This window comes from Microtus oregoni, unplaced genomic scaffold, assembly GCF_018167655.1.
Source record: "Microtus oregoni isolate MIOR12 unplaced genomic scaffold, Mior012 000036F_ref0000092, whole genome shotgun sequence".
In the NCBI taxonomy this organism is placed as follows: Eukaryota; Metazoa; Chordata; class Mammalia; order Rodentia; family Cricetidae; genus Microtus; species Microtus oregoni.
Window position 1 is genome coordinate 17,282,890 of NW_024543095.1, and position 27,988 is coordinate 17,310,877.

Below are 27,988 nucleotides of genomic sequence, written 5' to 3' on the forward strand. Positions count from 1 at the left end.
GTGCTTAGGATATTTAAAAGCATAAAAGAACTTTCACCAGTTTCAAACTTCAGGCCTTTGTTGTTGTTTTAGCAGCTGGACCCTTTGTCCATAACCTTTTCTTCACTTTTTAAAATTTATTTATTTATTAAAGATTTCTGCCTCCTCCCCGCCACCGCCTCTCATTTCCCTCCCCCTCCCTTGATCAAGTCTCCCTCCCTCGTCAGCCCGAAGAGCAATCAGGGTTCCCTGACATGTGGGAAGTCCAAGGACCGCCCACCTCCATCCAGGTCTAGTACGGTGAGCATCTTTTGTTTTTAGAATGAAATGCACACTGATGATAGAAAGACATGTCCTTACTGTGAGCGATTCATGCAGACCTAAGAGGAGATGCATGTGTGGAACGTAGTGAGCTCTGTGTGTGTTGTCTTTATACTTTCACCGGAGACTTAACTGCTATTAAAACATTCGCCTTGGCTCTTCCCAAGCCCTCTGTGTGTGTTGTCTTTATACTTTCACCAGAGACTTAACTGCTATTAAAACATTCGCCTTGGCTCTCCCCAAGCCCTCTGTGTGCATTTGTGCTTAGCTGCCATAGCGAAATCACCCCACAGAAAGTGCTATGGCAGCCCAAGCAGGTCTAATCACCAACCCCAGGAGGTCAGCTCGCTCCTAAAGGATATTTACTAGTCTGCCCTTCTAATTGTGAGCCTAGCTTTAATATCAGCTAGGGAAAAGGTGAAAACAGAAAGAAAAAAAAAACCCAAATTGTAGAACATAATGCAGAGGATGCACATGGATCTGTGTGCCCAAATTCCAGGCCAGTCTGGGACGGCCCTGCTTCTGCGGCCCCATCTCCCTGCACAGGGTGGGTGCTCAGAGCAGCAGGGATGGAAGCTAAGTCTCAGGACAAAAGTGGCTCTTTAAAATAGACAGATAAGAGTTGCCACCTGGGCAGAGTGGCTCTTTTCGGCATTTCATCTCCAAGAAGTCAATGCAAATGAATGTTACAGGTAGTCCAGGGTTGAGTTGGGAGGAGTTTGGGGTTGTGGTATTGTTTGGTGTTCCCTCATAGTGCCCCCAACACCTCCCCCACACTCATGCCCGTGTGTGTGTGTGTGTGTGTGTGTGTGTGTGTGTGTGCGCACACACGTGATATAGGTGGCTCAATCACTTTATGTGAATGTAACTTGGGTTTCTTTTGTTCCAAGCTGGGACATCCACTCCAGTTTTTGTTCTGCTACCTCCTGGTGTCATTTCTGCCTTCAGGATCCCCCCCCCCCCCCATCCGCCCTGCATGTTCCCACTGTGGATATCTGTCACCAGTATCCCCATGCCTACGCAGCTTTATTCTGGGCACTAGGCTTTTCAAAGTCCTTTCTCTTCCACTTCCTCAAGCTGTTAGAGTTGACTGACATGTGATTGGATATTTTGTCAAGGAAAAAAAAGAAAAAAAGAAAGAAAAAAAAAAGCAAAGTCTCTTTTACAAGCTCCAGTTCTATAACCTGCATACCCAAGTCCACCCTGGGGAAAAGCCTGAGCTGGTATTTCAACACCAGAGGGCGCCAGTGGTTAAACTGTGCTGAACAAGTTAGTTGCTTTGGGGCAAGGGAGTGCTGTCCAGGGTTGTTGGGCAGGACAGGGAAAGGTAAATGTTGCTGAGGGGAAAGGGTGGAGAGCCAAACAGAGCACCATGTTGTGGCCTGGACTGTGTGATCCACCGGAGGATGCTCTCTGGTCCAGACCAAAGGGCCATGGTAGGCTTCTCTTCCTCCTCCACCACGTGTGCCGCACCGTCTTCTTCCTGGAACATCTGTTCCGCCGGAGGTTCTGTGCAGTGCCCACTCTAGGCCAGTGATCACGCTCTGGGGCCAGCAGGAGGCCCGGCTCCACCTGCTTGGTTTCCTTCTCGAAACACTTTATTTTTAATTGCTTTACAGACCTTGGATTTTTAAGGAAGTCTGCGTTTCAGCGTGAACCTGAGCAGACGTGTTGAGAGCCTCATAGAACCTTGTCTCCGCACATGTGCAGGCTCCCCACATGCACAGGCCCACTGCAAGTGCTCCACACCGGGACGGGCCATTAGTGAGCACCTGCGAACATACATCAACATGTCATTATCATGTAAAGTCCACAGTTTACGTCAGGGCTTCGGGTGAGCACAGGAACATCTGTAAGACTGGACAAACACAAAGTGACAAGAGTCCAGTGTGGTAGCTAAGAGACAAGAGAAAGACATCACTACCCTGGAGTCCTCTGTGTCTGCTCAGCTTCCTTTCCCGTTAACCCTTGTGTTGCTCCTATAGTTTTGCCTTTTGCGGGGTTGTACGCCCGGTGAAGTACAGCCTTTCAGCTCGACGCTTTCATTTCGTAAAAAGTGTTTAATATTCTTTTCCATGTTGGTCCATGGTTTGAAGTCTTTCTTTAGGGCCAGTTAGTAATGGAGTGTCTAGATATACCAAAGGTTATTTTTCTGCCTTCAGAAGCATCTCTCAAAGGCATACACATCTGGAAGATTCTAAATCCAGCTGCCAAAACACCCAAGAGTGTAGGCAGATTTTTCTGTCCTGCCTGCCAGGTCCCAAATAACTACATGGAGATTTCTTATTAATTATGAGAGCTCGGTCAATAGCTTAGGCTTGTTTCTAACTAGCTTTTGTAACTTAAATTAACCCATTTCTATGAATTTACTTTCTGCCTCACGACATCATTACCTATGCTCCGGACTGCCTCTGCTGCTTCCTCTGAGTCCTGCGTCTCCTTGCAATCCTGCCCTTCTGCTTCCCAGAGTCCTCTGTGCCTGGAAAATCCTGCCTAGCTATTGGCTGTTTAGCCTTTTTATTAAACCAATAAGAAGGCACCTTGGCAAAGACACATCTTTAGAGTGTACAAAAAGATTATTCCACAACACATGAGCAGGTTTTTGATGGACATAAAATTTCAATTCATAATGAGTGCCAGATGTGTAGATGCTAGATTATATGGTAAATAGGATGTTTTTGGGGGGGGGGGGAAGAAACTAAAAAGATGAAAATGCTGCTGAGCTGTCTGAATAGCTAAAATGGCTATGCCACCCTTCCCTGCCCCCCAAGTACCAGTGAATGGGTGCTTTTATACCTCACATCTTCAGCAGTATCTGATGTTGTCAGTGTTCTGGATTTTGTCTGTTTTAATATTAATAGGATAATGTAGTTCTCTCTCTCTCTCTCTCTCTCTCCCTCCCTCCCTCTCTCCCTCTCTCTCTCCCTGTGTCTGTATGTGTGTGTGCTGCATGCAATGAGTACATGAGTATGTGGGTGTGTCTGCCAGTGTACACATGTGGACGTGGAAACAGTACTTCAGACACCTTCTATCACTTGCCACCCAGTTGCCTTGAGATGGGGTCCCCCACTGAGCTGGAAGCTCACCGTCCTGTCTAGACAAGCTTTTCAGATCCACTTGCCTCTTCCCCAGTGCCGAGTTTACAGGAAAATGCAGCCATGCACAGATTTTTGCTTGGTTGCTAGGGACTTGACCTCGGATTTGCATGCTTGTAGACAAAGTGCCCTTAGCCTCTGAGTCGTCTCCCCATCCCCTCTGTGCTGCTAGTTTTATGTCAGCTTGGCACAAGGAGACAACCGAGAAGAGGGAGCTTCAACTGAGAACACACCTCCAGAAGATCTGACTAAAGGCAAGCCTGGAGGGTATTTTCTTAGTGATTGGTGTGGTGGGCTCAGCCCACTGTTGGTGAGGCCAGGCCTAGGGTGGTGGTCCTGGGTTCTACAGGAAAGCAGGCTGAGGAAGCCCTGAGAGGTAAGTCAGTAAACAGCACTCCTCCATGGCCTCTGCATCAGTTTCTGCCTCCAGGTTCCTGCCCTGTGTGAGTTCCTGTGCAGACTTCCTTCCTCAATGAACTGTGATGTAGAAGTGTAAGTGAAATAAACCCTTCCTCCCCAAGTTACTGTGGTCATGGTGTTTCATCGCAGTAACAGAAACCCTAACTAGGGTACCCTCTAATTGAATCAGATTCCCCAGTGATACACAGCATGTACAACGCCCTCATGGATTTGCCATCTGACTATCCTTGGTGAGGTTTCTGCCCACATATTTTGCCCAGTTTTAATTGAGTTGTCCAGTTTTGGGTGTTGTCTGTTTTGGATCCTGGGCCTTAATCAGGGACGTACTTTGCAAACATGTTTCTCCAGTCTGTGGCTTATCTTCTCCTTTGATTGATGGTGTCTTTGCAGGGCAGAGGTCTTGGATTTTCATGAAGCCTAGCTCACCACTAGTTTCTTTGATAAATCAGGTCTTTGACATCATATCTAAAAAGCTAAGTCCATACCCAAGGTCACCCAGATGCCACTCCCCTTTTTCTTTCTGGAAGCTACATCGTTTTGCGTCTTATATTTTGGCCTATGATTCATTTTGAAGAAACTAATCTTATGAAGAGTATGAGCTCTGTGTCTGAGTTGAGGCCTTTGTTTGATTATTGTTTTGTAGTTGCATGTGTGTATCATCTGTCGCAGAACCATTTGTTGAAAGAACTATCTTTTATTGCCTTTGTTCCTTGGTCGATTATTGACTAATTATGTTTTTGTGGGCCCCCTTCTGCGCTCTAAGTTCTGTTCTAATGACCACTTTCTTTTTTTTGTTAATTCCATACAGTCCTGGATGTGTGTGTGTGTGTGTGTGTGTGTGTGTGTGTGTAGCTTTACAATAAGCTTTAGAATAAGTATCTGTTCTCTGACTTTGTTCTTCTTCAGTGTTAAGTTGACTGCTCTAATATCTTTTAACTTTCTGGAATCAGTTTGTTGGAATTGCATCGTTTATAAGTCAATTCAGAAAAGCTAAGGTTATGACAACATTGAGCTTTTATAACTGTTACCTTTTCTGTTGTTAAGACATCATGGCCAAAGCCACTGATGAAAGAACACATTTAATTGGGCTCACGGTTGCAAAGGGTTAGAGTCCATGATAGCAGAGGGAAGCTATGGTGGCAGGAAGAGCTGAGAGCTCACATTTTTATCCACAGATGGGAAGCAGAGGGAACACTGGGAATGTCTTTTCAAATCTCAAATCTAACTCTCCAATGACACACCTTCTTCAACAAACCCAGTCCTTCCCAAACAGTTCCACCAACTTGAGACCCAAAAATTCAAACACTAGCCTAGAGAGGCCATTCTCATTCACACCACCAATACTTTCAATCCATACATATAGAATGAATCTCTAAAAATTTAATCTTTAGGTTTTTTAATTATAATTTCATAGTTTTCCTCATATGAACCTTATGTATTTTGCTTAATTTTTATGGAAGTATTTCATTTGGGAGTATTAATTTAAGTAGCAATGGTTTTAGTTTTTAAATCCATTTATTCATTGCTGATAGAAAGGGCATTGATTGACTTTTTGTATTAACACTGTCTGGAATCTTATTATAACCAATTATTGGCTATAGGAGCATTTCTCTCTCTCTTTTCCTCTCTCCCTGCTCTCCCTCCTCTTTCCTTATGCCTTCTTTCTCTTCTCCCTACTTCTTTTCTCTTATTTCTCTACTAGTTTCTATTATTTCATGTTTTCTACAGACACATTTGCATCTGCAGACTAAGGTTTGCTTTCCTCTCTCTTGGTGTACATGCCTTTTTTGTCCTGTTTTTGTCTGACTCTATCATTTAGGATCTCCAGACCAATGACTAGCAAGGATTAGTAAGAAGAGGTCTTGTTCCAGATGTTGAACCTGCTTTGTATACCTGGAATAATTCTACTAGATCATGTCATTTAATTCTCGATTAGATTTAGCCTATTGTTAGATTAATTTTTCTATTGTTTTGTTGAGGGTTATTGTCAACTTTCTATTGTTTTGTTGTTGCTTTGTAGTTTTTGTTTTTGTTTTTGTTTTTTTTTTTTGCTTTGATATTAGGGCTCCATGATGAATTAGGAAAGATCTCCCCTGCCTCTGTTTTCTAAAGGAGACTTTAGAGAATTAGATTTCTTTAGATGTTTTGGGCCCAGTGCTTCTGTTTCAGAAGGTAATTGACTCTGCTAATGGCGGAGCTGTTCCTATTGGCTTTTTCTTCTTGTGTGAGCTTTGATAGATCATGTGTATCAGTCTGATCTTTTTAATTTCAGATGTATGAAGATTTGTGAAGGCTGGGGGTATAGCTCTGCCTATGATGCAGAAAGTCTAAGGACAACAACTGTGTTCTCTCTTTTCTCTTTTCCTTCCTCCCTGACAAGAGGTTCAATGATTTTCTAAAAAATAGCAACTTCTTCTCAGTTGACTTTGAATTTTCACTTCAGTTGATTTTGATCTAATTTTTATCTTTTCTACATTCTGTATTTAATTTGTACATTTTTTTCTAGTTTCTTGAACAAAAGAGTAGATGACTGGCTTTAGGGTCTTTTTCTTCTCTGATATGTGCACAGTTGCTGCCATTAATTTCCCTGTGAGTGCTGCTTTGGCTACACCTCACTCATATTGATGAGCTGTACTTGCCATTTCAATAAGTCTTGGGAGTCTTTCTCATTAGTTGGCAGTGTGTTGCTTGTGATCCTCCAGTTATCTTTCTCCAACTGACTTCTAGCTCCACTCCACTGTTCTAAAATCAGACATTGTATACATACTATAAACATTTTCGGAATAAAACTTAAAACTATAGCTTAGTCATCCTACAAAATGAACTCTGGTGACTTAGAGCTGGTGCCCTAAACAAGACTGTCCCCAGCCCAACTCAGTGTCTGCTTCTTGGTGCTGTGTTTGCTTGATGGTTTTACTCCCTTGGAATGTCAGCTTCTGTGCCAAAGTCAGGAACCCTCATTTCTTGGCAGCAAGCAAGGTAACAGTGCGTGTATACTTTGATGACATAGTTCTTCACTTACTGACATTTTATTTGCGATCCTTGCCTTTAATGGCTGAGCCATCTCTCCGGTCTGCTTTCCCATTCTTAAAGTCGTAGTTTGTTATGTGGTCACCCTTCTCCTGGACCTCCTCCATCCAACTCTGGTGGAGAACTCCCAGGAAGAAGCGCTGATTTGTGTAGTACAGCTGTTTCAGGTTCTTGCTATGGTAGTGCAGAGACAGGTGTTTTAGTGGGAATAGGGTAGGGTGCTGGGCAATGGTCCCAACTTCCATGGCTCTAATAGCCTGGAGCTCCTGCCACCATCAACTCTAGCCTCAGACCCATCGTAGGCGCGGTCTAGCCCTGGCCCTAGAGCCTGCTGTCCATCAGGTAGTGCTGGACCACTCCTGGCTTCACTGGCCTAGCAGAGAGCATGCTTAGAGCCCCAGAGCTGGAGTGTAGTGCTCGTCATCTCTGTGATTCCTCTTGAGTAGCTGCCTCCCATGCTGGAGCTCCTGGACCCAGCTGCAACCTTGTGTACCCCATCTGCCGGTCTGTTATAGGCCAGGATGCAGAGTCACACCTTCCAAAACAGTTTGTTTTAAGGCATTTTATGGTCCAGCATGGGGAGTATAAATTGAACGTTTCATGTGTGCTTAAAGAGTATGTGTCTTCCCGGTGGGTGACATAGTCAATAGGGTCAGTTATACCCAGGTTACTTGGTATCTTTGCAGCATTCAGCTACATTCTTGTGTCAGGAATATTTCCTAATGCGAGCTTTCTGCTGACACAAATTCCCAATCAAGCCAAATCAAAACAAGCCAAATTTAAAATTATCCAGGTTTAATGGGAGTTCTGCACTCTCAGGTGGCCCCAAAGGGCCGCAAACCCAACCCCCAAACACCAGGAGGAAAGAAAAGAGACCAGTGTTCCTTTTTTGGGAGTTCATTTAAATACTCAGTGGGAGTAATCCTGACCCTCCCCCCACCCAAGGAGGGGTCAGGACCTGGCCTCCTGGGATTTGAGCCCAGACCAACTCTCAGGCCTGGGGGCTGGGATAGATGCAAGGGGCTGGAGCCTCCGCTCCCAACTTAACACCTTGATGATTTTCTGTCTTCATGCCTGTGCCTCTCTGGTAGTACAGTATTGAAGTCACCAGATATAATAGCAGGATCATCGATTTTTCATTCACTTACTGGCTATAAGTGATATTCTCTTGCTAGGTGCATACATATTAGGGATTCTATCTAGCTGGGGAGCTATAGTCGCTGTGCACTGCCCCTCATTTACTAAAATGGCTTTCCTTGTTCCAAAAATTTCTGTATCTGAAGTTAATATACTGTGGTACAAAGTACAGATTTACTTTAAAACCCTCATGGTGGGAGATGTGCCCAAGAGCTCCCGTGGATACAGGGAGCACAAATGGTACTAGTTGATGTATGCTGTTTCTTCCTACAGCATCCCTATGACAGAGTTTCATTCATAAATTAGATACAATAAAGGTAATGGCAATACCTACTAACAGAACAGAACAAAACCTTGTAACAGCAGGCTGTCAAGAGCCAGCATCACTTCCTTTGTAGCTTTGGGGCATCATTGAGTAAGATAAGCACAGCCATTCCCTGTGTCATAGTTTGAATTTTAGACATCTTCCCAAGCCACAGTTTGGTTTGGAAGGTAAATGGAAACCTTTAGAAGACATGTCTCTTTAAACTGCTCCCCCACTCCCTCCATCCAAGATGGAACCCAGCGCTCTGCATGGCCAGATAGGTAACCTCCCTACCATTGAGCTATGGCTTCAGTTTCTCTCAAAGCTTCTTAGCCATGATTTCCAACATCCTTGCCATGTAAGTCTAGATGGGTCGCTCCATGTTTTTAAACTATTTTGCATGTTTCATTATGTCCTGTAATGCTTCTCTTGATAACCAGATCAAAGGCGTGGCAGTCAGTGCTCCATGTCACAGTGTCTCATAGGTAGCATGTGACTGTGAAGGGTAAAGCCCACCATGCTCCCAAGCTCCTCTGGCCTCAGGTAAAATCAGATGGCCCAGTGGTCTGGACTTAATGTTTCCCCAAGGTTAGTTAGGATCTGATAAAACCCAGCAATAAAACTCAAATAAGCTGTCTCTTCTACTGGCAGGCCTGGGGAAGATGAGCAGAAATGCTCTGGCCTGTTTCAGGGCTGTTTATTTTCCTCTGGCCCTGTTGGAAGTTGGCTGAGTGTCTCCTATGATTACCAAGGAGCTCGCTGGATCCTGTGACCCACAACAGAATGGTGTGGAGACCATATATGTGGCATCCATTCGGGTCTAGAATCAAGCTTAGGTCAGTGAAAACAAGTTAATTCTTACAGAGACAGTATCCTGTTCCCCAGAGGAAATGCAAATGTGACCTCTGTTTGCTTTTATTTCATGTATGTAGGAACGGCGTGTTGCAAGGGAGTGGGGGGGGGCAACTAGAAACAGCTTCCAGACTTTCTCTGCAAGGTGGCTGGCAGATTATTGTAGTTCTCTGAATTGGAATGGGTGATGGTTTCTCTGTGTATATTTTTATTTTTCTTCATTTTCCAAGCTCTGTCAGAAGAACATGTATTACTTCTGTAATTTGGTAAGGGTGACATTTTAGGCATGAATATTGGATGTCTGTCCTTCCTGTTTCCTTACAGTCTGCAAAATGAATGTTCACCGTCGATGTGAGACCAACGTGGCTCCCAACTGTGGAGTGGACGCCAGAGGAATTGCCAAAGTGCTGGCTGACCTCGGAGTTACTCCAGACAAGATCACCAACAGCGGCCAGAGGAGGAAAAAGGTAGGGACCACTGATTCTGGAGCTTTCTCTGGACCTGCTTCTGAGAGTACTCTAGAATGGGGGATGTAAGATTCCTAGGTTTAGGCTTCAGATAGTCATAATACCTTGTGTGTGTAGACAAAATAAACATGCCAGGTAACATGGAAGTCTCATTATACCTCACGACTGGAGAAAGGGGAGGGGCGATAGAACAAGCCTGGAGTTATGTGTGGGTTGGGGGATGCTTAGGTGATTTAGCTTTTTACATGTCCACAAAACCCTGGGTTCAATTCTCAGTAACACAACAGAGCAAAAAGTTCACCAGAGAAAACAAGCTTTGACACGAGGACCTTGAAGTCCCTTCTAGAAACCAGTGGTTCTCAACTCTCCCAACGCTGTGACCCTTTAATACGTTTCTCGCCTTTGGTGATCCCCAACCATGAAATTATTTCTGTTGCTACTTTATAACTGTAATTTGGATATTGTTATGAATCGGAATGTCTTTTCTGTCTTTTCTGGTGGTCATAGGTGACCCCTGTGAAAGGTCACCCACACACTCACACACTAGGGTCAGTTCCTTCAGACAGCAAGCCATTGTTTGTGCCAGCTCTCTCACAGAGCTACCTGGGAAATACTTAAGGAAACGTGACCTTTCTTTAGAGACCCAATCCCTATATATGCGTATGCCATTCCAAGTGCTACTTGGAATAGCCGGGTGTTCTAATGTGTTGTTTTTGCAAGTCAGAGCCTATAGATGTAGACAGAGCTAAGGGCATCTCTAGTGAGCTCTGTTTCAGCAATGACCTCTAGTCTAGAAAATTTAAGAGGCCTTTGGAAAAGTAGGTTACGAGAGAAGCAGAGCCACGTTATTTGGACAGTGGATGCTGATTAGGGTGCGGCACCACCTGGCAGGTGTCAAACTTCTTCAAGTCCTTGTCTAGAAGAGCAAGTCTGCCTGTAGGTGCCTCACGGCCTTCCCTCCTCAGTGTTCTCTCTGTACTTGGCCTGAAGACCCTTCCAAAGAGCCTACACTTCCTGCTCTTCTTCTTGTCAAACCTGCCCGTATCTTTTCCCTGGCACCCCCAGAAAAACTGATGAGAAGGACCATATATCTTTCCTCTTTTTAATGTAATGGTCTCTCTTGTCTTTCCAAAGAGCAAAGTTGTTATGCAGGCCCTGTTAACTGTGAGGCCTCATACATGGGGTGACTTCTCTAGGTTATATGAATCCTGCTAGGAAAAACAACAAGAACAAAAAACAAACAAACAAAAAAAAACAAGCTTTGTTTTGTGTCCCCGAGACACTGGAGTTACAAAGCGAAGTGGCCAATAATACTAGGGCCTCCTGAAGAGGCAGGCTGTGTAAGGACGGTGGTGCCAGTGTGCCATTGATGAAAGCCAGAGAGAGTTTTCCAGAGGTTGGCTTCCCCCTGCTGGAAGGACGAGCTTTCCCTGGCAGGAGAGATTTAAAGGGAAATGATCTGCCTGCATTCTTTCCTGCATTTGCATTCACATAGACTGTGGTTCTGGTGACAAGGTGCTGTCTATTGCCTTCCATTTGAAGACTTGCATTTGCCGGCTCCTGATGAGAAAGGGGCCAGCCTGGAAAAATGTAGCAATGGGTAGAGAGCAGGCTTGGGGACTGTCATCAGCTATAGTCACGGCAGTGACAGTCGTGACACAAAGCGGGAGAAAGCCAGGAGGTGGTATCAGTTGTATGATGGAGGGAGATGTATTCTTCTTGGTCAGGAGCTAAACTGTCTTTGCACGGGTCTCAGACCTTTTGCTAGAAAAGATCTTTGGGAAAACCAAGAGAAGAGGGATCAGAGACCCCTGTGATCTCTAAGTCCATACTGGCAAGTAAGTTGGACATGCCAGCGCTATTCCAGGAAACACATGTTACTGGGAATCTTCCATTAAAATAACCAACAGGCTTGACTACACCTGAGAATATTTACGGAGAATATTTGCACATCGGTCATGTGTATTACTTGGTGCTGGCCACGGGGCGGGGGGGGGGCAGTGGAGTACTGGAAGGTCTGTCTGAGTACCCTACATACACAATGCGCACCGGCAGACACTGTTGTTGACGTAATGGTGAATAAGATCGCGCATAAACACCAAACAGGTGGTAGAGCCAGCTGGTATCCCACTTGGTAAGAGTGTGTTGTATACATAGTTGTGAGGGTAGGGATGGAGAGATAGGTGTGTGTGTGGCAGCGGTGTTACTGAAAGAATAAATGGAGCAGGGTTTGCTTCACAGGCTACCTGTTTTGGAGAGTATAAATATTAAGATGGGGAAATCCTCCGTGGTTTGGTTTCCACCGAATTGGCTCGTGACACCGCACACACCTGCTCCAGTTCGATGGACGTTGCTGTGCCCACCTTTACGGTTCTCTGCATGGTGCCTTGATCCGTTTGACATCACTTGGCCTCCTGGCTGATGACTCTCCCATTTTCTGTCCTTTCTAGCTCGTTACTGGTGCTGAATCGCCACAGCCGGCTTCTGGAAACTCTCCATCTGGGGATGATCGATCCAAGTCAGCGCCCACCTCCCCTTGTGACCAGGGTGAGACTCTCAGATTTCCCTGTTACCTCTTATCTCTGTTGCCTGTTAATCGGCACAGCCAGCAGCCTTAGTGGTCCCCACACACTGCTTCCTTGTTGATATGGTTGTTGTTCTTGCATGCGACAAGGCTTTCTTGAGAGCGCTAGCTGGAAGTGCTTGTTACCTCTGTCCCCGCCAGCCTAGGATTAGAGGGAGGCCTGTGTGATGCTGAGGTTTGTCTCTCCGACATTCTTTTCTCAGTTTCGAGCGTAGAGAGGAAGAAGTCTTGCTCCTTTGCCCATGGCCTTCTCTCTGGACCTCGATGTGTCTGTCTACTTGGTTCACAACCTCCTCGTAACTCTAACCATGGTACCCTAAGAGTTGACATTAGGTTGAGTTGGCGGAGGGCGGGGGTTGTCTCCTCCCCTGTTCTTTGGATGAGCAGACGGGACTAGAAAGATGAAATTTGAGAAACAGGAGGGAATCAGCGCTGGGCCTGACTTTCCTCTGGCTACATTCTAGATGCATTTCCTTCTGATTAAATATGCCTCAGACAGTAAGTTCTGTGAGCATAAACAACAGGAATGAGTTTGTGGGACCTGAAGTGCTAGGATAAGCATCCTGTCCTGGTGGCAGATGGGTCCCCCCTCCTCCAACAACATCCCTGGAAAGAACTGCATGTACCTGCAAGCAGGAATGGGTTCACAGGATGGTGGTCCTTCTTGGGATCTTGTTTCTACTATTTCACTCACACCAGCTCTGTCCTGATGCTCAGCCCAGGTAACTGGCTGGGAAGTGGAAAGCTGGGTTGGAAATGCTTGTCCTGAGACCAAGAACTAATCTGGTGGCTGGGCCAGGATCTCTCCTATGCTATGGCCTCCTCTTTGGAGGTCTACTCTGCATGTCAACATTGAGTCCTTCTTCCTCAGGAGGGAGCAGAACAGTTTCGGTGGCCATTTGCCAGTCTTGAGACAAGAAAATAATCACCCTCAGTTCTGACTTCCTTTCTGTGCCTTTACCTCATTCCAGAAGAGATTCCACTCATTGCTCAGTAACCAGTTTCCAGTTTCTCTCCTGGTCAGTGATGCATTTGCAGTTTCTCCCTTTTCATTTCGAAGTGTCCTGGAATCCAAAGCTAGGAGGTCTTAGGATAAATGGGCCCAAAGTGGTTCCCAGGCCTGTCTCTTGCCTTGTACTGTCTGCCTGCGCCTCCTGGATCCTTTATTCAGACAGATGTAGCAGACCAGCAGGTACCATGTTTCCCAGACCGATGTGAGAACTAATGGATGGGAAACTCTCTTAGTAATATAAGTACCACAAAACAGATGAGTCAGGAGCTGTCCCTCCTCCGTTGTAAGACATTTTTCTTAAGCCTTGGGGTCTTAGGTCATCTGGGTTATACCTTCCAAGATGCTCTTAGCAACTGAAGCCCGATGAGATAAAAAAAAAATCATACTTTGGAGTGAGTGAGGTAAGTAGCTAGGCAGCTGCTGAATCTGTCATCACGGAATATCTGTAGACTAGGATGATGTCTTTCCACCCCGATATGAGTTCACTCCAGGTCTCCCGCATGGGCCCTTGTGACTGAAGTCCTAGACAGGAGGCAAAGACCTTCCTATCCAGAGGTGCTGCTCGCTCATCTGTCCTCATTCCGTGGGGTAAACACTCGCTGCTCCCGCTTGTGAGCCCTGTTACTCATCAGAATCTGTTGCTGTAGGTTCATGTCAGGATACACATTCTGCACAGATGAGTGTTATTTTCGTGAATGAATGTCTAACTATAATAGACCCTGTTCAAACAGAAAATGACAAAGGGCCTCCCAGCACTATCCTCCCCAGGTGATTTAGGTCACATAATCCCGAAGGCTGCAAGACCATCTCATAGTTGTGAAACTGGACTGTAAGATTCCTGCCCATCAAAGATGAGTTGGAGACATGTCATGGTGGGAAGCTTTTCTGTTGTTAAGGATAAGTCTGTGGCTCGTTCTGTGAGGTAGGTTTGTGTGGGACTAGTACTCAGAGTAGAACCAGCATCAAGGCCAAGTAAAGACCTTGAGGAGTCAAAGGCTTCCTGGTCCCTGCAACTGAGTGATTCTGTCACCAGTGATGGCTGTGAGTGTGGCTTGTGAGGGTTGTTCTGATCTTCAAAGGAAACTTGAAGGGAAGGGTGCCTGTCGCCTCAGAGTCTGCAGAGTCCCAGGGAGGACAGGAACTCCCACCGTACCTCGAATCATGGCCAAGGTTGCGAGGAGGCCTTCAGAGGCCTTTGGTGGCAGTGAACCCGGCCAGTTCAGGAACTGTGTCCTCCTCTTTGCAGAATGGTGTCTTTTTGTCCATTAGGCACCAAAGGAAATGTGTTAGACAGATAAAGGAGCCGAAGGGGCTGTCCCTGGATCTGCTGCTATGAATGGCTAAGGGAGGACTGAAAGCTCGTGGGTTCTGGATATCGAGTCTTGATGTAAAGGGCTCGTGAGGGGTCTTCTAATCGAGCATCTTTGTCTCCTTGGCCCTAGAACTAAAAGAACTTGAAAACAACATCCGGAAGGCCTTGTCCTTTGACAACCGAGGAGAGGAGCACAGAGCATCATCATCTACCGATGGCCAACTGGCCAGCCCGGGCGAGAATGGTGAAGTCCGGCAAGGCCAGGCCAAGCGCTTGGGCCTGGATGAGTTCAACTTCATCAAGGTGTTGGGCAAAGGCAGCTTTGGCAAGGTTGGTGGCACACATGTGCAGTGATGCTGGTTTCTTGGGGGCAGTCTGGCCAAGAATAGCTTCTCACCTTTTCCTTCCTTAGGGAGTGAAATGCCTTGCCGATGGTGGGGGCAGTTCTGCTCTTGGGTTGGTTGTGGGAATGTAGGGTTGTCTTCTCTGTAGGATCTGGTTCTTCTCATTGGTCAAATGGCGGAAGGAGTGGAGGAAGGGAGCACACTGAGAGGCTTCCTGTAAGTGACAGGAACTCCTCTTCCCACTGTCAATCCCATCTGCCTGGTTTCCCTTGTACAGAGAGCCAGCTGAAATTCTGCTCTCTCAGTTGGAAGTCTTGGAGCATAAACTCTCAGCCCCTGTCCTCCGAGAACTTCAGGTTGAAAACAAACTTTACCACGCAGGAATTTGGAAGCTAAACGTCCTTTCACTGATTTTCCTGCTGCTTGCTAAATGCTCTGCTCACATCCATGTGACAAAAGAACTGGAGGATCCTCTGATGGGTCCGGGGCCTCTGTCCCTGGGACAGATCCCTGCTCTCCACTGCCGCAGACCAGGGCTGTGCCCTGCCGCAGTGCTCAGTGATGGGCTTGAAATGCAAAGATTTGACTTTAGAAAGACAGAGACAAAGAGCCCAGGAAACTGGGAAAGAGGTTCACACTTCTGACTGCCCCCTTGTCCTCCTCCTTCAAGCTGTGCCTGGGGCTAAGGGAGTTGCCTTTTGGGGACCTCATGAAACAAAACCCTACTTGGGGACCAGGCAGCTCAAGGAATCACGTGTTCTCATATGTACTGGGCTCTAGGAAGCAGTGCCCATGAGTCAGTCTGCTGACTGAGCTGAAGGCCTGTTCACCATTCCAGAGCAATTCTGAGGCAAGGCTCAAGGAAGCCCCAGGCACAGGCCTGCTATGCAGGCACTCTCCTGCCTGCCCCTGTCTGTCCTGAGATCACCTGACAAGGAGGTAACTGGAATTTATTCAGAGGGAGACTGCTGAAGCAATCACATTCTTTAAAACTAGCTAAATAGGAAACAGACCCCAGGCCTCTGGCTTAGGCTGGGAGCAGGGCCGGGTTTGTGTTTGAGCAAGATTCTAGGAAACGGGGCATGCGCAGAGCTTCCGGGCTTCCTGGTGATGTAGGCGGGTTACGAGTTCTGAGCACTTAGCTAATTTCTTAGACGAACACACAGCCATCGCAGTAAGTCGGAGTCAGGTTTGCAGGCTGGATTGTGTGGGTGGCAGAATCTTCAGTCTCTAAAGTTCCTTGGGCTATGTTCTTGCCCTTTGACAACAACAGTGGGATAGCCTACTTCAGAGCCATCCAAAAGGAGAAAGACCTGTGACCATGGTAGATAACGAAAATGCCCACTTTGGCAAATGTCAAGAAAATAGCCCCACCCATCAGGTGCTGGGGAAGAGATTGTGTGTGTGTGTGTGTGTCATCCCCCCTCCCCCCCGCAGAGCTGTGGGAAGACTCCTAATGGCAAACACAGGACGGGCTTAATACACAAATGTTTAGGAAGAACAGATAACGGACTGCCGTGGAGGAGGCATGGAGGCCTGTGCAGAAAGCAAGCGCATTGTCTTTGTGAATCATGTGTACCGACTTAGGAGAAGTCGCGCGAGCCAGCAGCTAACTAAGCAAAGGAGAAAAGCCATTCTCTCCCAAAGCAACTCAATTAGAAAATAAATAGTCCAGAATGTTCGGCTGCAAGTTGAAAACAGAATCAAGAGTGTATATTCCGCTTGTTAAGTAAGAGAAAGCAAACAACCAAAACACTTGTGAGGGAAAGTGGCCTGTGCTCATAGAGATAAGTGCTTCCATTAAAACGGTGTGCAGTGTGAGCAGAGCCCCTTAAAAGTCAGGAAATGGGGCAACCGTTCAACCTTCGAGTCCTAAGAACTTCTATCTCAAGGATATAAGGCCAACAGACATTTAAATTGTGTTCAAAAGCACTCAAGGCAGCTTATATAGAACTCAAGTTGGTGTAACTTAACTTTTCAAAAGGCAGGTGATAGTGGAATAAATTATAGTGTTTGTGGTTTATCAGCAATCATGGTAACGATGGTGACCTTGTAGGAAAACCCATATAAAATACCGCTTCTTCTAAAAGCCTTATTCATGTGTTGCATGGTGGGGCACATCTATAATACCAACACTTGGGAGCCTGAAGAAGAAGTGTCATGAGTTCAAGGCCAGCCCGGGCTACATAGTGTGGACTGTCAAAAGAAAGGAAGAAAGTGGGGAAAGGAAGTGAGAGGAGAGGGAAAGGGAGACACATTTTTCTCTGATAATTACAGCATCTCTAATGCAGATGAGGAAATGAATACTCACGTAACCCCCCGTGCATTGAATTTCTCTTACCTGACGACCACTGATGGAGGTTAAAACTTTAGTAGATGATTAGGCAGGGTGGTGTTCCAAAGCATTTAAAACATTAATTTCCTGAACATCTCCACTCAAACTGAAAGGGAAAAAGCAACCAGCATTTAGATAGTTGGCATCATTTGATTCCGTGTGTCCACAGACTGACCAGACCCTTCAAACCCATTGCAGGTCATGCTGGCGGAACTCAAGGGCAAAGATGAAGTATACGCTGTGAAGGTCTTGAAGAAGGACGTCATCCTCCAGGACGACGACGTGGACTGCACCATGACAGAGAAGAGGATTTTGGCTCTGGCCCGGAAACACCCTTACCTAACCCAGCTCTACTGCTGCTTCCAGACCAAGGTATGCCGGCCAAAGGGGCAGTTGTGGGCGGTATCGTGCGACACGATACATATTGGCTTGACTTTGCTGGATACCAGTGTTGGCCATCTGCGTGCTTCTCTCTCAGGCTGTGGCAGAGTGGATTTTATCCTTGTGGAGACAGGGACACATTTGGACGTGGTCTTCTTTGAAGGACGTGGGACTTTTCCATTTAGAGCCCTCGTGCAGGGATGAGAAGAACAATAATGCCCTTTGCAAAGTGTAGCTACACAAAGCCGAATGTTGATTCCTTGGAAAAAAAACCAATGGGCATGGTGTGTACCCTGCTCTGCCTCCTAACTTTATATCAACAATCAAATCACTTCTGGGCTGCTTTCAACTCAAAAGAAAAGAGCAAACGCTGCCCTAATCCTTCTAACTTGTGCGATGTCATAAAAGATGCCAAATCTAAACATGCTTGGATTCCAACAGTGAAAATTCAAGCATTTTAAAATTTACCGCATAGGTGCCTGTCCACCAGCAGGTGGCAGTAAAGGGACAAAGATCTGTAAGGGCATTGTGGAGGCCTCCTCATCTGATTTGGTATTTTTCTCGGTGGGAAAAGAAGCATATTTTTTTTTTCATAAAAATTCTTATTTTATTTTCCTTTGGGGGGAGCGTGTGAGAGAGAAAGTCTTCTAGGATACATCATGGATTTGTACTGTTCGTCATTAAAAGGCAAATACTTATCCAGGCTCCTACCTGTTCCTGCCTGGAGCCTAGATAGTGAAGGATTGCATTCAGGATGAAAAACAGGGGTGCTGGAGCTGTATGCATGTGTGGCATGTGTATGCATGTGTGTGTGCTCGTGTGCGTGTGTACGTGTATGCGTGCACACATGCATTTACACACATATGAGATACCTGGCTCTCTGGCATACTCGCCACCCTTTTGTTCTAAGAGCCATTCTCCCTGCACACAATTAAGCGAATTCCTCCTGTCATTCAGAAGCCTTTCATTCTGTCTACACTGAGTGTTCCTATATGCTAGGTCCGGTGACAAGACCCCATTCCTGCCCTCTGAAACTTTATGGTTTCTTTTGTAGAGTTCCCTGAGGCTGGTCCTGAGAACCCTGCTTATCAGAGGAGCTTTAAGAATAAAGGACTCTGTGGCCCATGCCTCTGTTGGGCAGTCTCAGTCCAAAATTGTTTATCAGAAGCTCCAAAGAGTCCTGCAGTGTGAAAAGAAAGATTACCTCAATTTAATCCACTATTGCTCAACTTATTTGGTCCCTACCCCCCCCCATGCGTTGAGCAATGCTGACCTAAGGGAAGTTTCCCTATTTTCTGATCTCTTCAGAAATGAGAAACACCTGAAAATGTCCAGATATTCCACGGCTTCAGGGACACAGTGATTGCTTTCTCTATGAAACTGTCCTCAGAGAACCCCATTTTGTAAGACTCCGTTCTCTTCCTAAGCAATCCTACAAATGGCTGGCCGGGCCTCGCTTTGCTTTTAAATGCATGTTGTGTAATTCCAGACAGGTTGGTGTGAGTTCGTGTGTGTACAAATGCAGAGTCCAGGGTGACAGGAGAAGCCCAGAGGTGGGTTCAACTTGCTGTTTTTCTTTTTCCCCGCTAGAACTTTGCTGTTGTGTTTTTGATTTATTCGGAAGTCTAGGTCACGTGAGCCTGAAACTTGTGATGACCCTGTTTCCACTCTTAAGCACTGGAATTTTATCCATGAGCCACCGTGTCTGACTTCTTTAGAACTTAACTCAAGATGAAGGAGAAATGTATCAGGTCCCCTATGTCTTTATTTCCGTGGTACTTGTCACATGGGTTCACATCCAGCATGGGCTGACTGCCACAATCAGTAACAACAAAACCCACTTAATCTGCTCTTCTCTCTGTACCACCGAGAGAATTGTTTCAGGAACCAATAGGCTGTTTTTTTCTTCTTTGGTTTGTATTTAGGAGGCAGTATTAAGAATTGAACTTAGAGTCTCATGAATGTTAGGCCAGGACTCTGTCTCTGGGATATGAACCAGAGGTTTTATTGTCCACAGGCAGTACATGTTGGCAGTCAAACCTGGTTCCTTGTCTGGGCTTTGGGATTGCTACCCCAGTGAGGCTCTGATCTGCTGTGACTATCTGCCATGTCGGAGCCAGCTAAGTGCCCCACCCGTCTCTATGGGCTCATCTCTGACAGAGGTGTAGGGTGGGAACCACGTTACCACTCTTGCCGGGAGCCTAAGTGCCGGGTCTAGTTGTCCAGGCTCTGCGGGGCTTGGTTCGTGGAGAGCCATAGTCAGAGGCCTGCTTGATGAGTAATGGGAAGGGCAATGGCATCTTCAACGCCACTGTTTTCTACAGCAAACACTCACTGAGGAATGTCAGAGCCAAAGTTTCTCTTTGAAATACAAAGTGGCATGAAATACAAAGAACACCATGAATTTTATTTATGGCAGAAGAAATGGACTGGCAAGGTTTTGAGGGTCAGGGTAGCTGGAGGAGAGAGAAGAGACTTCCTCTGCAGTTCAGAGACTTACTAATCTGTCCCCTAGATTAGTGTCAGGTAGTCACAGGAACAAGCTGACACCTCTTTTAAATAGCATGTACATAACCTATTTTTCTTAATGAATTATAATTTAATCTTACTATAGGACATTGATTTACTACAAAAGGAAGTTTATGAAGTAGCAGCTTATAGACCCAGTCTTAGTAAGGCTTTATTGCTGCGAAGAAACACCATGACCATGGCAACTCGTAAAGAGGAAAACATTTAATTGGGGCTGGTTTATAGTTCAGAGGGTTAGTCCATTATCATCATGATGGGAAGCTTGGTGGCACACAGACATGGAGCTGGAGGAGTAGCTGAGAGTTCTACATCTGGATCAACAGGCAGCAGGAAGAGTCACGGAGCCCCTAGGCCTGACTTGAACTTCTGAAACCTCAAAGCCCACCCCCAGTGACATACTTCCTCCAACAAGGCCACACCTACTCCAACGAAGTCACACTCAAATGAGTTTGTGGGGGATATTTTCATTCAGTCCACTACAGACCCCAAATTTTAAAAACTGAGTTGTCAAGCTACAGAGATGACTCAGTGGTTAAGAGCACTGGCTACTTTTTCAGAGGTCCTGAGTTCAATTCCCAGCCATTTCCCAGAACATGGTAGCACACAGCCATCTATAATGGGATCTGATGCCTTCTGCTGGCCTGAGCACTCATGCATAAATGAATAAGACATTTTTAAAGTCCTAAATTGTCCTTTACTGGCCAACCGTCATGGTCTTAAAGAATGGCTGTTATCCTGGTTGAAGTAGATGAGGACACCATGAAGAAGGGTGTCTGGGTGACCGGGTTCAGGAATGGGATCTCGTACCAGCTTCTGCAGTAAATTAACACTAAGTTCTGGGGGGACACTCAAACCAAGAGGACTCAGAGCTGTTGTTCTTCAGGGTCTAGTGGGGAAAGATGCTTTCAAAGGGTGGGATTTGGGTGGGGCTGGGAGCTGAAAGGACAACCGTGATTTATGTTCAGTTTTCAATCTCGCTCACGTGTTGTTTTTCCTGCAAACGTCTAGTTCCTTGGCCTCCAGGTGACCCCTTTAAGCCCAGACATTTGAATTCTTAGTCACTTATTGGTGGCACTGTTTGAGGAAGCTTCAGAGGTGTGACTGTGCCTGGGAAACTGTGTCACTGGGGGCAGGCTTTGGGGGTTAGAAGCCTCTCAGCTTGTAGCCCCTGCCGCCATGTCTTTGCTCTGCTGCCGTGGACAGCATAGGGCAAATAAACTCTTTGCCCCTAGGCTGCCTTGGTCGTGGTATTTTATCACAGCGGTAGAAAAGGAACTAATAGGCTCGGGGTTGTTGTTGGGAAGAAATAGCTGTCCTGGACACTGCTTTGAGAACTTCCTGGTAGTTGATGCAGAGCTGTAAGCTGTGTGCCAGTTGACTGCAGGCTTGGAAGAGCGTAAAGTCAGGGCCTGTGTCTTGTGTGGCAACCAGGGGTGATCGATGTGCCGACCCAGAAACATTACCTTGATGGTTCCGTCTTGTCTGGCGGCTGCAGCCCACTGAACGACCAAGCTGAGTGCTAATAGTAACGAGATTTTTCTATGCTAAGCCATTCTGCTCTTGGTGAGCGCGCTGCAGTCATCTTCCTAAGTGCTGGAAGAAGAAAGTGTGCTCCCTCCAGCATTCCAGGGCAGATGGGCCACAAATTAAATTTCCATCAAATTCAGCCCCTTGTTAGACTTGGGCTCCTGCTATGTTATGTGCCTTTTGGGTTTCTAGAGAATTTGAACCAGACTGGAGAAGCTGCAAAAATGGACCCTGAAGTAGGGCTAACATCTAGAAGGAGGTAAGAGCTGTCAAGAGATGGCCTCAAAGTTCTTTCTAGATTTCACTTTTGACATTTTCCCCACACTGGACTTCACAGCTCCTGCGTCCTGCTCCATTATGGAAAAATGGCACAAAGAGGTGAAGTTTCGGGGAGGGAGGGATACTGAGAAAATAGGAAAATAAATTCTTGAAAAGTCAGAGGCTGAAGGAAAAGGGACAGCGGTGCTGTGAGCTTTTGTTAGGGACTGGAGGTGTCCCATGGGCTCTAAAAGACGTGATCTGCTCCAGGTGAGAGCTTGGTAGAGGAGCCACTTTTCAGAACTTGCCTGTCCCGTTGGCCATTAGGGCTCAGAGAACCCCCAAGCAGTCGATTTGTTTTGATTTTGTGGTTAACAGAAAATTAAAATTCCCAGGCCCTTTCAGATTCTCTGTGTTTGTATTTATGCTCGCCACTGCAAAACCGCCCTTTCAGCTGGATCCTGCAAAACCCGACTGGGACAATTTCACCGATGGTTTTGCTTCTTTAAAACTTGCAGCTCTGCATACTGTACCCGTCCCCCACCCTCTGGCATTTCCTGCCAGGCCTGGGAAGCCAAATCCTCGAGGACTTTGCTGTGAAGGAAACAGGGCTGAGCTCCTACAGGATCTCCGCTGGCCGGCCTCCTTCCAGCCCTAGGGAACATGCCGCATGGAAAATCCTGAAAAAGCAACTGGAGATGTTTTTCAAGCGTGATTTAATCATCTCTGTGGGCACGGGGAGAGCTACCCAGAGCAAGCATTGACAACAGAGGAGAGGCCCTCTAATGTTTGTTTAGACTTTTAGTAGAATAGCAAACCCTAAAGGACAAAAAAGGGGGTTGAGGGAGGACAAGTTGATTGGCAGTTTTAAAAAGAGATGGCAAATCTAATAAAAAGATAAACCTAAGAGAGTGGAGAAAGCAAGCTGGCATGTGGGCCATGGTCCTGCTGGACCATGGGATGTTGGAAGTGGCAGGTGCTAGGAGGGGTTGGAGGGCTTTTGACCCCCTTGGTGCTGTCTCTGGGGGGAAAAAAAAGCCTGAAACTGTTCAATACAGCGGGTTGGTTTTGGATTAGCAGCCCTCAGGGAATCAATTTGCTTGCCATTGTAAGATTCTAAGCAGTGATAAGGTTGGAAATCTTCAGCAGATCTAGGTGAAGTGAGTCTGTCTGGGTGCTTCCTTTAGACTTTGAGTGACGCATCAATTATCCAAGAGATTAAGACTCTGAGAAAGATACCTCCTTTGATGGCACTGGGCAGCAATGCCATTTTTCCTGCTTGGCCAGCTCACACATTCAGGGGCCTGCAACTTAAGGGGACTCTCAATGTTTAAAGTCATTGAGCGATAATCTCTGCTGCCTGTCTTAGTTAGGGTTAGATGCTGTGAAGGGACACCATAACCATGACAACTCTTATAAAGGAAACACATTTAATTGAGGTGGTTTACATTTTCAGTGATTCAGTCCATTATCACCACGGTGCAATGTGGTGGCCTGGAGGCAGACATAGTACTGCTGATGGAACTGTGAGTCTTACATCTTAACTTGCAGGCAACAGGAAGTAGTCTGCTCATGGGCGTGGCTTGAGCATATGTGAGACCTCAAAGCCCACCTCCACAGTGACACACTTCTTTTAATAAGGTCACACCTCCTAATAGTGCCCCTCCCTTTGGGGGCCATTTTCTTTCAAATCACCACAGAGCCTGATGAAGAAGGCTGTCACTCAGGTCTTGAAGCAAGGATCCACTCTGATGAAATTCACAGTTACAGAGTATGCTTTGCTCCTGTGTCCCCACCCCAGGACAGACATGGTGGCGCGTGCTGCCTCTTCATCGAGAGCTGCTATAGGAGGTAACCTCTTTGCATGGAAGGAAACCTTACATCTGAATTGCAGAGCTGATTTCCAAGGCTTCCACCATTCAGCCCATCTTACATCTTCTTCACATGTTGTGGCAAAATAAGTTTGAGCATTCTCCTTTTTTTTTATTTTCACTTTTTTATTGTGATAAAATGAACATAGAATGTATGATCTTTGGCACAGGCCTATAAACCTAACATTTGGAGGCTGAGCCAGGAGAATAGAAAGTTTGATACCAACCTCTGCTACATAACAAGATTAATTCAAAGAAAGACCAAACAAACAAACAACCCCTACCCCAAATCATTAACCAACCAAATATCAACAAATATCTTAACTTTGGGGGAGGGGTGATATGCTCCTTTGAACAATTGTATGTAGGATCCTCACCTGCCTGTGAACGTGTGAAGCCAGAGATAAGCCTGGATTATGTCCCATCATGATCCGTTTTTGAAATAAGGCCTTGGCCTCTGAACCTGGAGCTTGTCATTTTGGCTAGCCTAGCTAGCCAGCAAGCCCCTGGGCTTTGCCTGTGTCTGCTTCATCCAGAATAGGCTAGGGTGGGGCCTCACATTCGTCGTGTGTTGAGCACCTTTGTGTGTGCCATGCCGTGAGGTACCACACTCCCCATCACAGGCCGTCGTGGTGGTCAGGGGTTGCCATGGTCTCACCTCGTGGGAGCATGCTCATTTTACCACAGTGTGGAAAGTACTCACTTCATTCTAGGTTTCAAGAACAGGGCTTTGTTTTGGTTTTGGTTTTTGAAGTAGATTATTACTATGTAGCCCTGGCTGGTCTAGAATTTATTACAAAGAACGGGCTAGATTCAAAATCATAGAGATCCACTTGTCTCAGCCTTCTGAGTGCTGGGGTTAAAGGTATGCTCCACTCTGCCAAGCTCAAAAATATTTGTTCTTTGTTTACATTTTGGAAAATTCAAAAAGGACAAAAAAGAATAATTCAAATGACTATTACTAAAACAATTTTGGATTTCCTGATTTTTTTTAAAAAAAACACATACTTGATATACACATTCCTACAATTGGCATTGGTCATACAGAATTCCTCCTCTCCTTGCTCTCAGTGTTCTTCTCGATGATTTCTAGACTTCTAGACTAAGTCAGGACCCCGGGCTAGAAATTTGCATTGGTTGAAGGTGGCCACAAAGGGTCAGGATTCATCAGAATTTAGGGGGAAGATTATGAACGTTTCTTGAAGTGAGATTCAGAATTCACTGCTCATCTTTGCCCCAAGAGGGCTGGCCCAGGGCGCTCAGAAGCAGAACCACCTGCTCGGTACTCCTAACTTCCTAGGATGTCAACTCGACAGTGGCTTATGCATAATCATTGACAATGTCATAATTCAGACTAAGAGTTAAACACCTTTAACATATGTTTTAATGTGTGTGTGTGTGTGTGTGTGTGTGTGTGTGTGTGTCTGTTCATTTTCTACCATGAGGGAACGTACTTACTCATTCCTCTGAGTTCTTGTTTATTCTAACACTGCTAATTTTCAAACGAGGTTCTGTAGCAGGGTCTCAGCTAAGATGGTGGTGGGGTATTTAAACAGACCCCATGCATGTTGTAGCATGGTGGCCTTCGCAGCTCACTTTTCCCACATGGCAGAGCAACCCCCCTTTGTCCTCTTCACATATTAACATTCCAAGCAAGACAGAGCTGGGATTCGGGTCACAGTGCCCACTTTGCACAGATCACAGTGTGTCCCCGGGGAGAAGAGGGCCACTGTGGGAAAGGCTGGAGGAAGGATGGACTCTGCCTGCTTTGTGGGGGTGGGGAGAGACAGAGAGTTTTAGGGAGCAAAAGATTTTTACAGGAATAGGCCCCGTATGCCACGTTGTGCAGAAACAACAGGCTCATACTGGGAAGCTGTGAGGAAGACAGCTGCATGGGAGAGATTCCTGCTCAGCGCTGCAGCTATTACCAATGCCAGGCAAAGGTCCAGACTCATGCAGAAAGAGACGTCCTTAAAGATCTTCCAGGGAACGATGACTCGGAAAGCACAGCCCGTGCAACTCCATGTAGCGTGAATTGAAGAGAAGCATGAAAAGCAGGAACATGGGAGGAGGCTGTTTGAACAACTTAGGAACCCGGAGACCATAAGAGGTCTTGAAGGATGAACTGGCATAGGCCATTCCGTTTTCCTCTGTATCTGGAAGACCCACCAACCTGTGAGGAAGGCATGTGACCTAGTGACTGGTCTCGAGCTCCGGACTAATGGGAAGATGAGAACAGAGGCCACTGCCAGCCTTGGTAGGTGATAGGCACACTTCTAAGATGTCAAGTGCGTGTTTCCTAATCCAAATGAAAAGGTTTGTGCAGAAATCTAAAACTAGCGGCCAACAAAGCCAGTTTCCTCGTGGTTGACGTCAGCTCTCTCAATGTCTCCTCAGCACCCCCATTGATTGGATTTCAGGATTTACCTCTTTTTTTAGAGCGTCTATTTTTAGATTGGTGTTGAATTTTGATAGTGGTGTGATGTTTTCCAGAGACAGTCACATGGGCATTGCATGGAGAAGTTTCTGCGTGGCTATTGAAATTTCTCGGCTGAAGCAATGGCCTTTGCTCACATAACCTGGACTTTTTGTTCCAGTGGGCTCTGGTACTTCAGATAACCCCACTGGCCCTTCCTCTCTAGCTTTGAAGATCTTGCCAGGTGGTGGGTACAGCCCACTAGGCCATTCGAGTTCACTGTGCCCTATTGATTTGTAGGGACCATGGTATACCAGAAAAAGAGTGTTGTGTATCAGGAATGCCCCTTCTAAGCCAGGAGGCGGTGGCACACGCCTTCAGTCTGAGTTCAGAGCCAGCCTGATCTACAGAGTGAGTTCCAGGACAGCCACGGATACGCAGAGAAACCCTGCCTCTAAAAACCACAACCAGAAAGACTGCCCAATCTTGCTCAGGCTTCTGCCTACGAGGCTTTCCCAGAGACACTTCTATGGGTACTGATTTCCTTGCTCATAATCACGGATGGCAAAGGATCCTACCCAAATCTGACATTAAGGGTCTGTGATTGTGAAATCACTAGTAAGGCCGCTCTAACCTTACCCGTTACTAAGGCGTGAAGGGGATGAAGACATTTAGAAGATCATTATGAGACAGGTCTTCTGTTTACTGGTTTTCAAAGTTCAATTCAGTAAAATATCCTACCTTGGCCAAAGCCTGTCTGTCTACAAGGCCATTGCTTTTTGTTGTTTTGTTTTGTTTTTCTCAATCACAGAATCCTACATACGAAGCTATGTGACGAAGAGCTATAGTTGTCTCATTGACGCGCAGCCCAGTTTCTGCCATGCAGTGGGTGCAAACAATCTGTCGGTTTCTAGAGTCCCCGTGTCCTTGGTGTAGGCAGAGCCCAGGTAGACTCGGGACTGCCGCGTCTCTCACCACCACGCTTCCCTCTGGTGTGTTTGCTTCTATCGGACAACCGCTCATGAAGCGGAATCGAGAAGTGACTGTTAGGATACCTAACCCTGGGCATGCCAGTTTCAGAAAGAGAAAAGATGGAGTACCTGTCTCCTGGCCTGAGCCTACATTGTTGTTGGCAGTAGAGCCTTGGCCTGAGCTCTTAGCCTACCTGCCGTACAGCAAGTGCACAGTGAGGAGGGCACCAAGTGAGAAATTTCTGATCCACTCCTTCCCAGAATCTTATTCAGTTAGAGGACGCATGCTGCGCTATATCGTTTTGTTTCTTAGCCCTACGATCTGTCAGTAAATTTGCAACTCTAGCTGGTTAATGTGAAAATCACTTATTTGCTTGTCTGTTCCTAGGAATTAGGGAGCTTGTCCTTTGTATTCTTCAGCCCATAGTTTGAATTGGACCAAGCCACCAGATCAGGGGTTTCTTACAGCTCCCCTTGAAGGCGTTTGCTCCTTTTTTAGATCTCAGGAAATTCCTGCTGGGGCTACTCTATTTCTCATCCCCCAGGAAGGCCACATTTTGGAACAGTCTCACCAATGCAGACCCCAGAGGGTTTTCCCAGAGGCTCCTGTATTGGAGGATTAGTTCTCAGTGCATCATGTTCAGAGGCGGGACATTAGGAAGGTGACTGGACCCTGAGGGCTCTAGACTCAATTTGATAGACTGTTGGGAGATGACAGACACCCGGGAGGTGGGACTTCACACAGTGGGGGTGCGTCTTTGGGGGCTCTATCTTATTCCTGCTCCTTCATGCTCTGTGTGTCCTGCCCTCCATGAGGTGAGCCTCCACTCTGCCATCTGCTCC

At 46.3% G+C, this 27,988-nt stretch overlaps 1 protein-coding gene across 2 annotated transcripts in view; it reads left to right on the forward strand.

Annotated features, from left to right (window-relative positions):
• The window catches only part of Prkce (protein kinase C epsilon), a 525,963-nt gene that overhangs the window by 335,598 nt on the left and 162,377 nt on the right, over positions 1 to 27,988 (forward strand). For both annotated transcript variants that reach the window (XM_041630988.1, XM_041630989.1), the window contains exons 7-10: positions 9,463 to 9,605; positions 12,056 to 12,152; positions 14,644 to 14,843; positions 17,391 to 17,564. In XM_041630988.1, the coding sequence (XP_041486922.1) occupies positions 9,463 to 9,605; positions 12,056 to 12,152; positions 14,644 to 14,843; positions 17,391 to 17,564 (614 nt within the window). The remainder of the gene's footprint in view (positions 1 to 9,462; positions 9,606 to 12,055; positions 12,153 to 14,643; positions 14,844 to 17,390; positions 17,565 to 27,988) is intronic.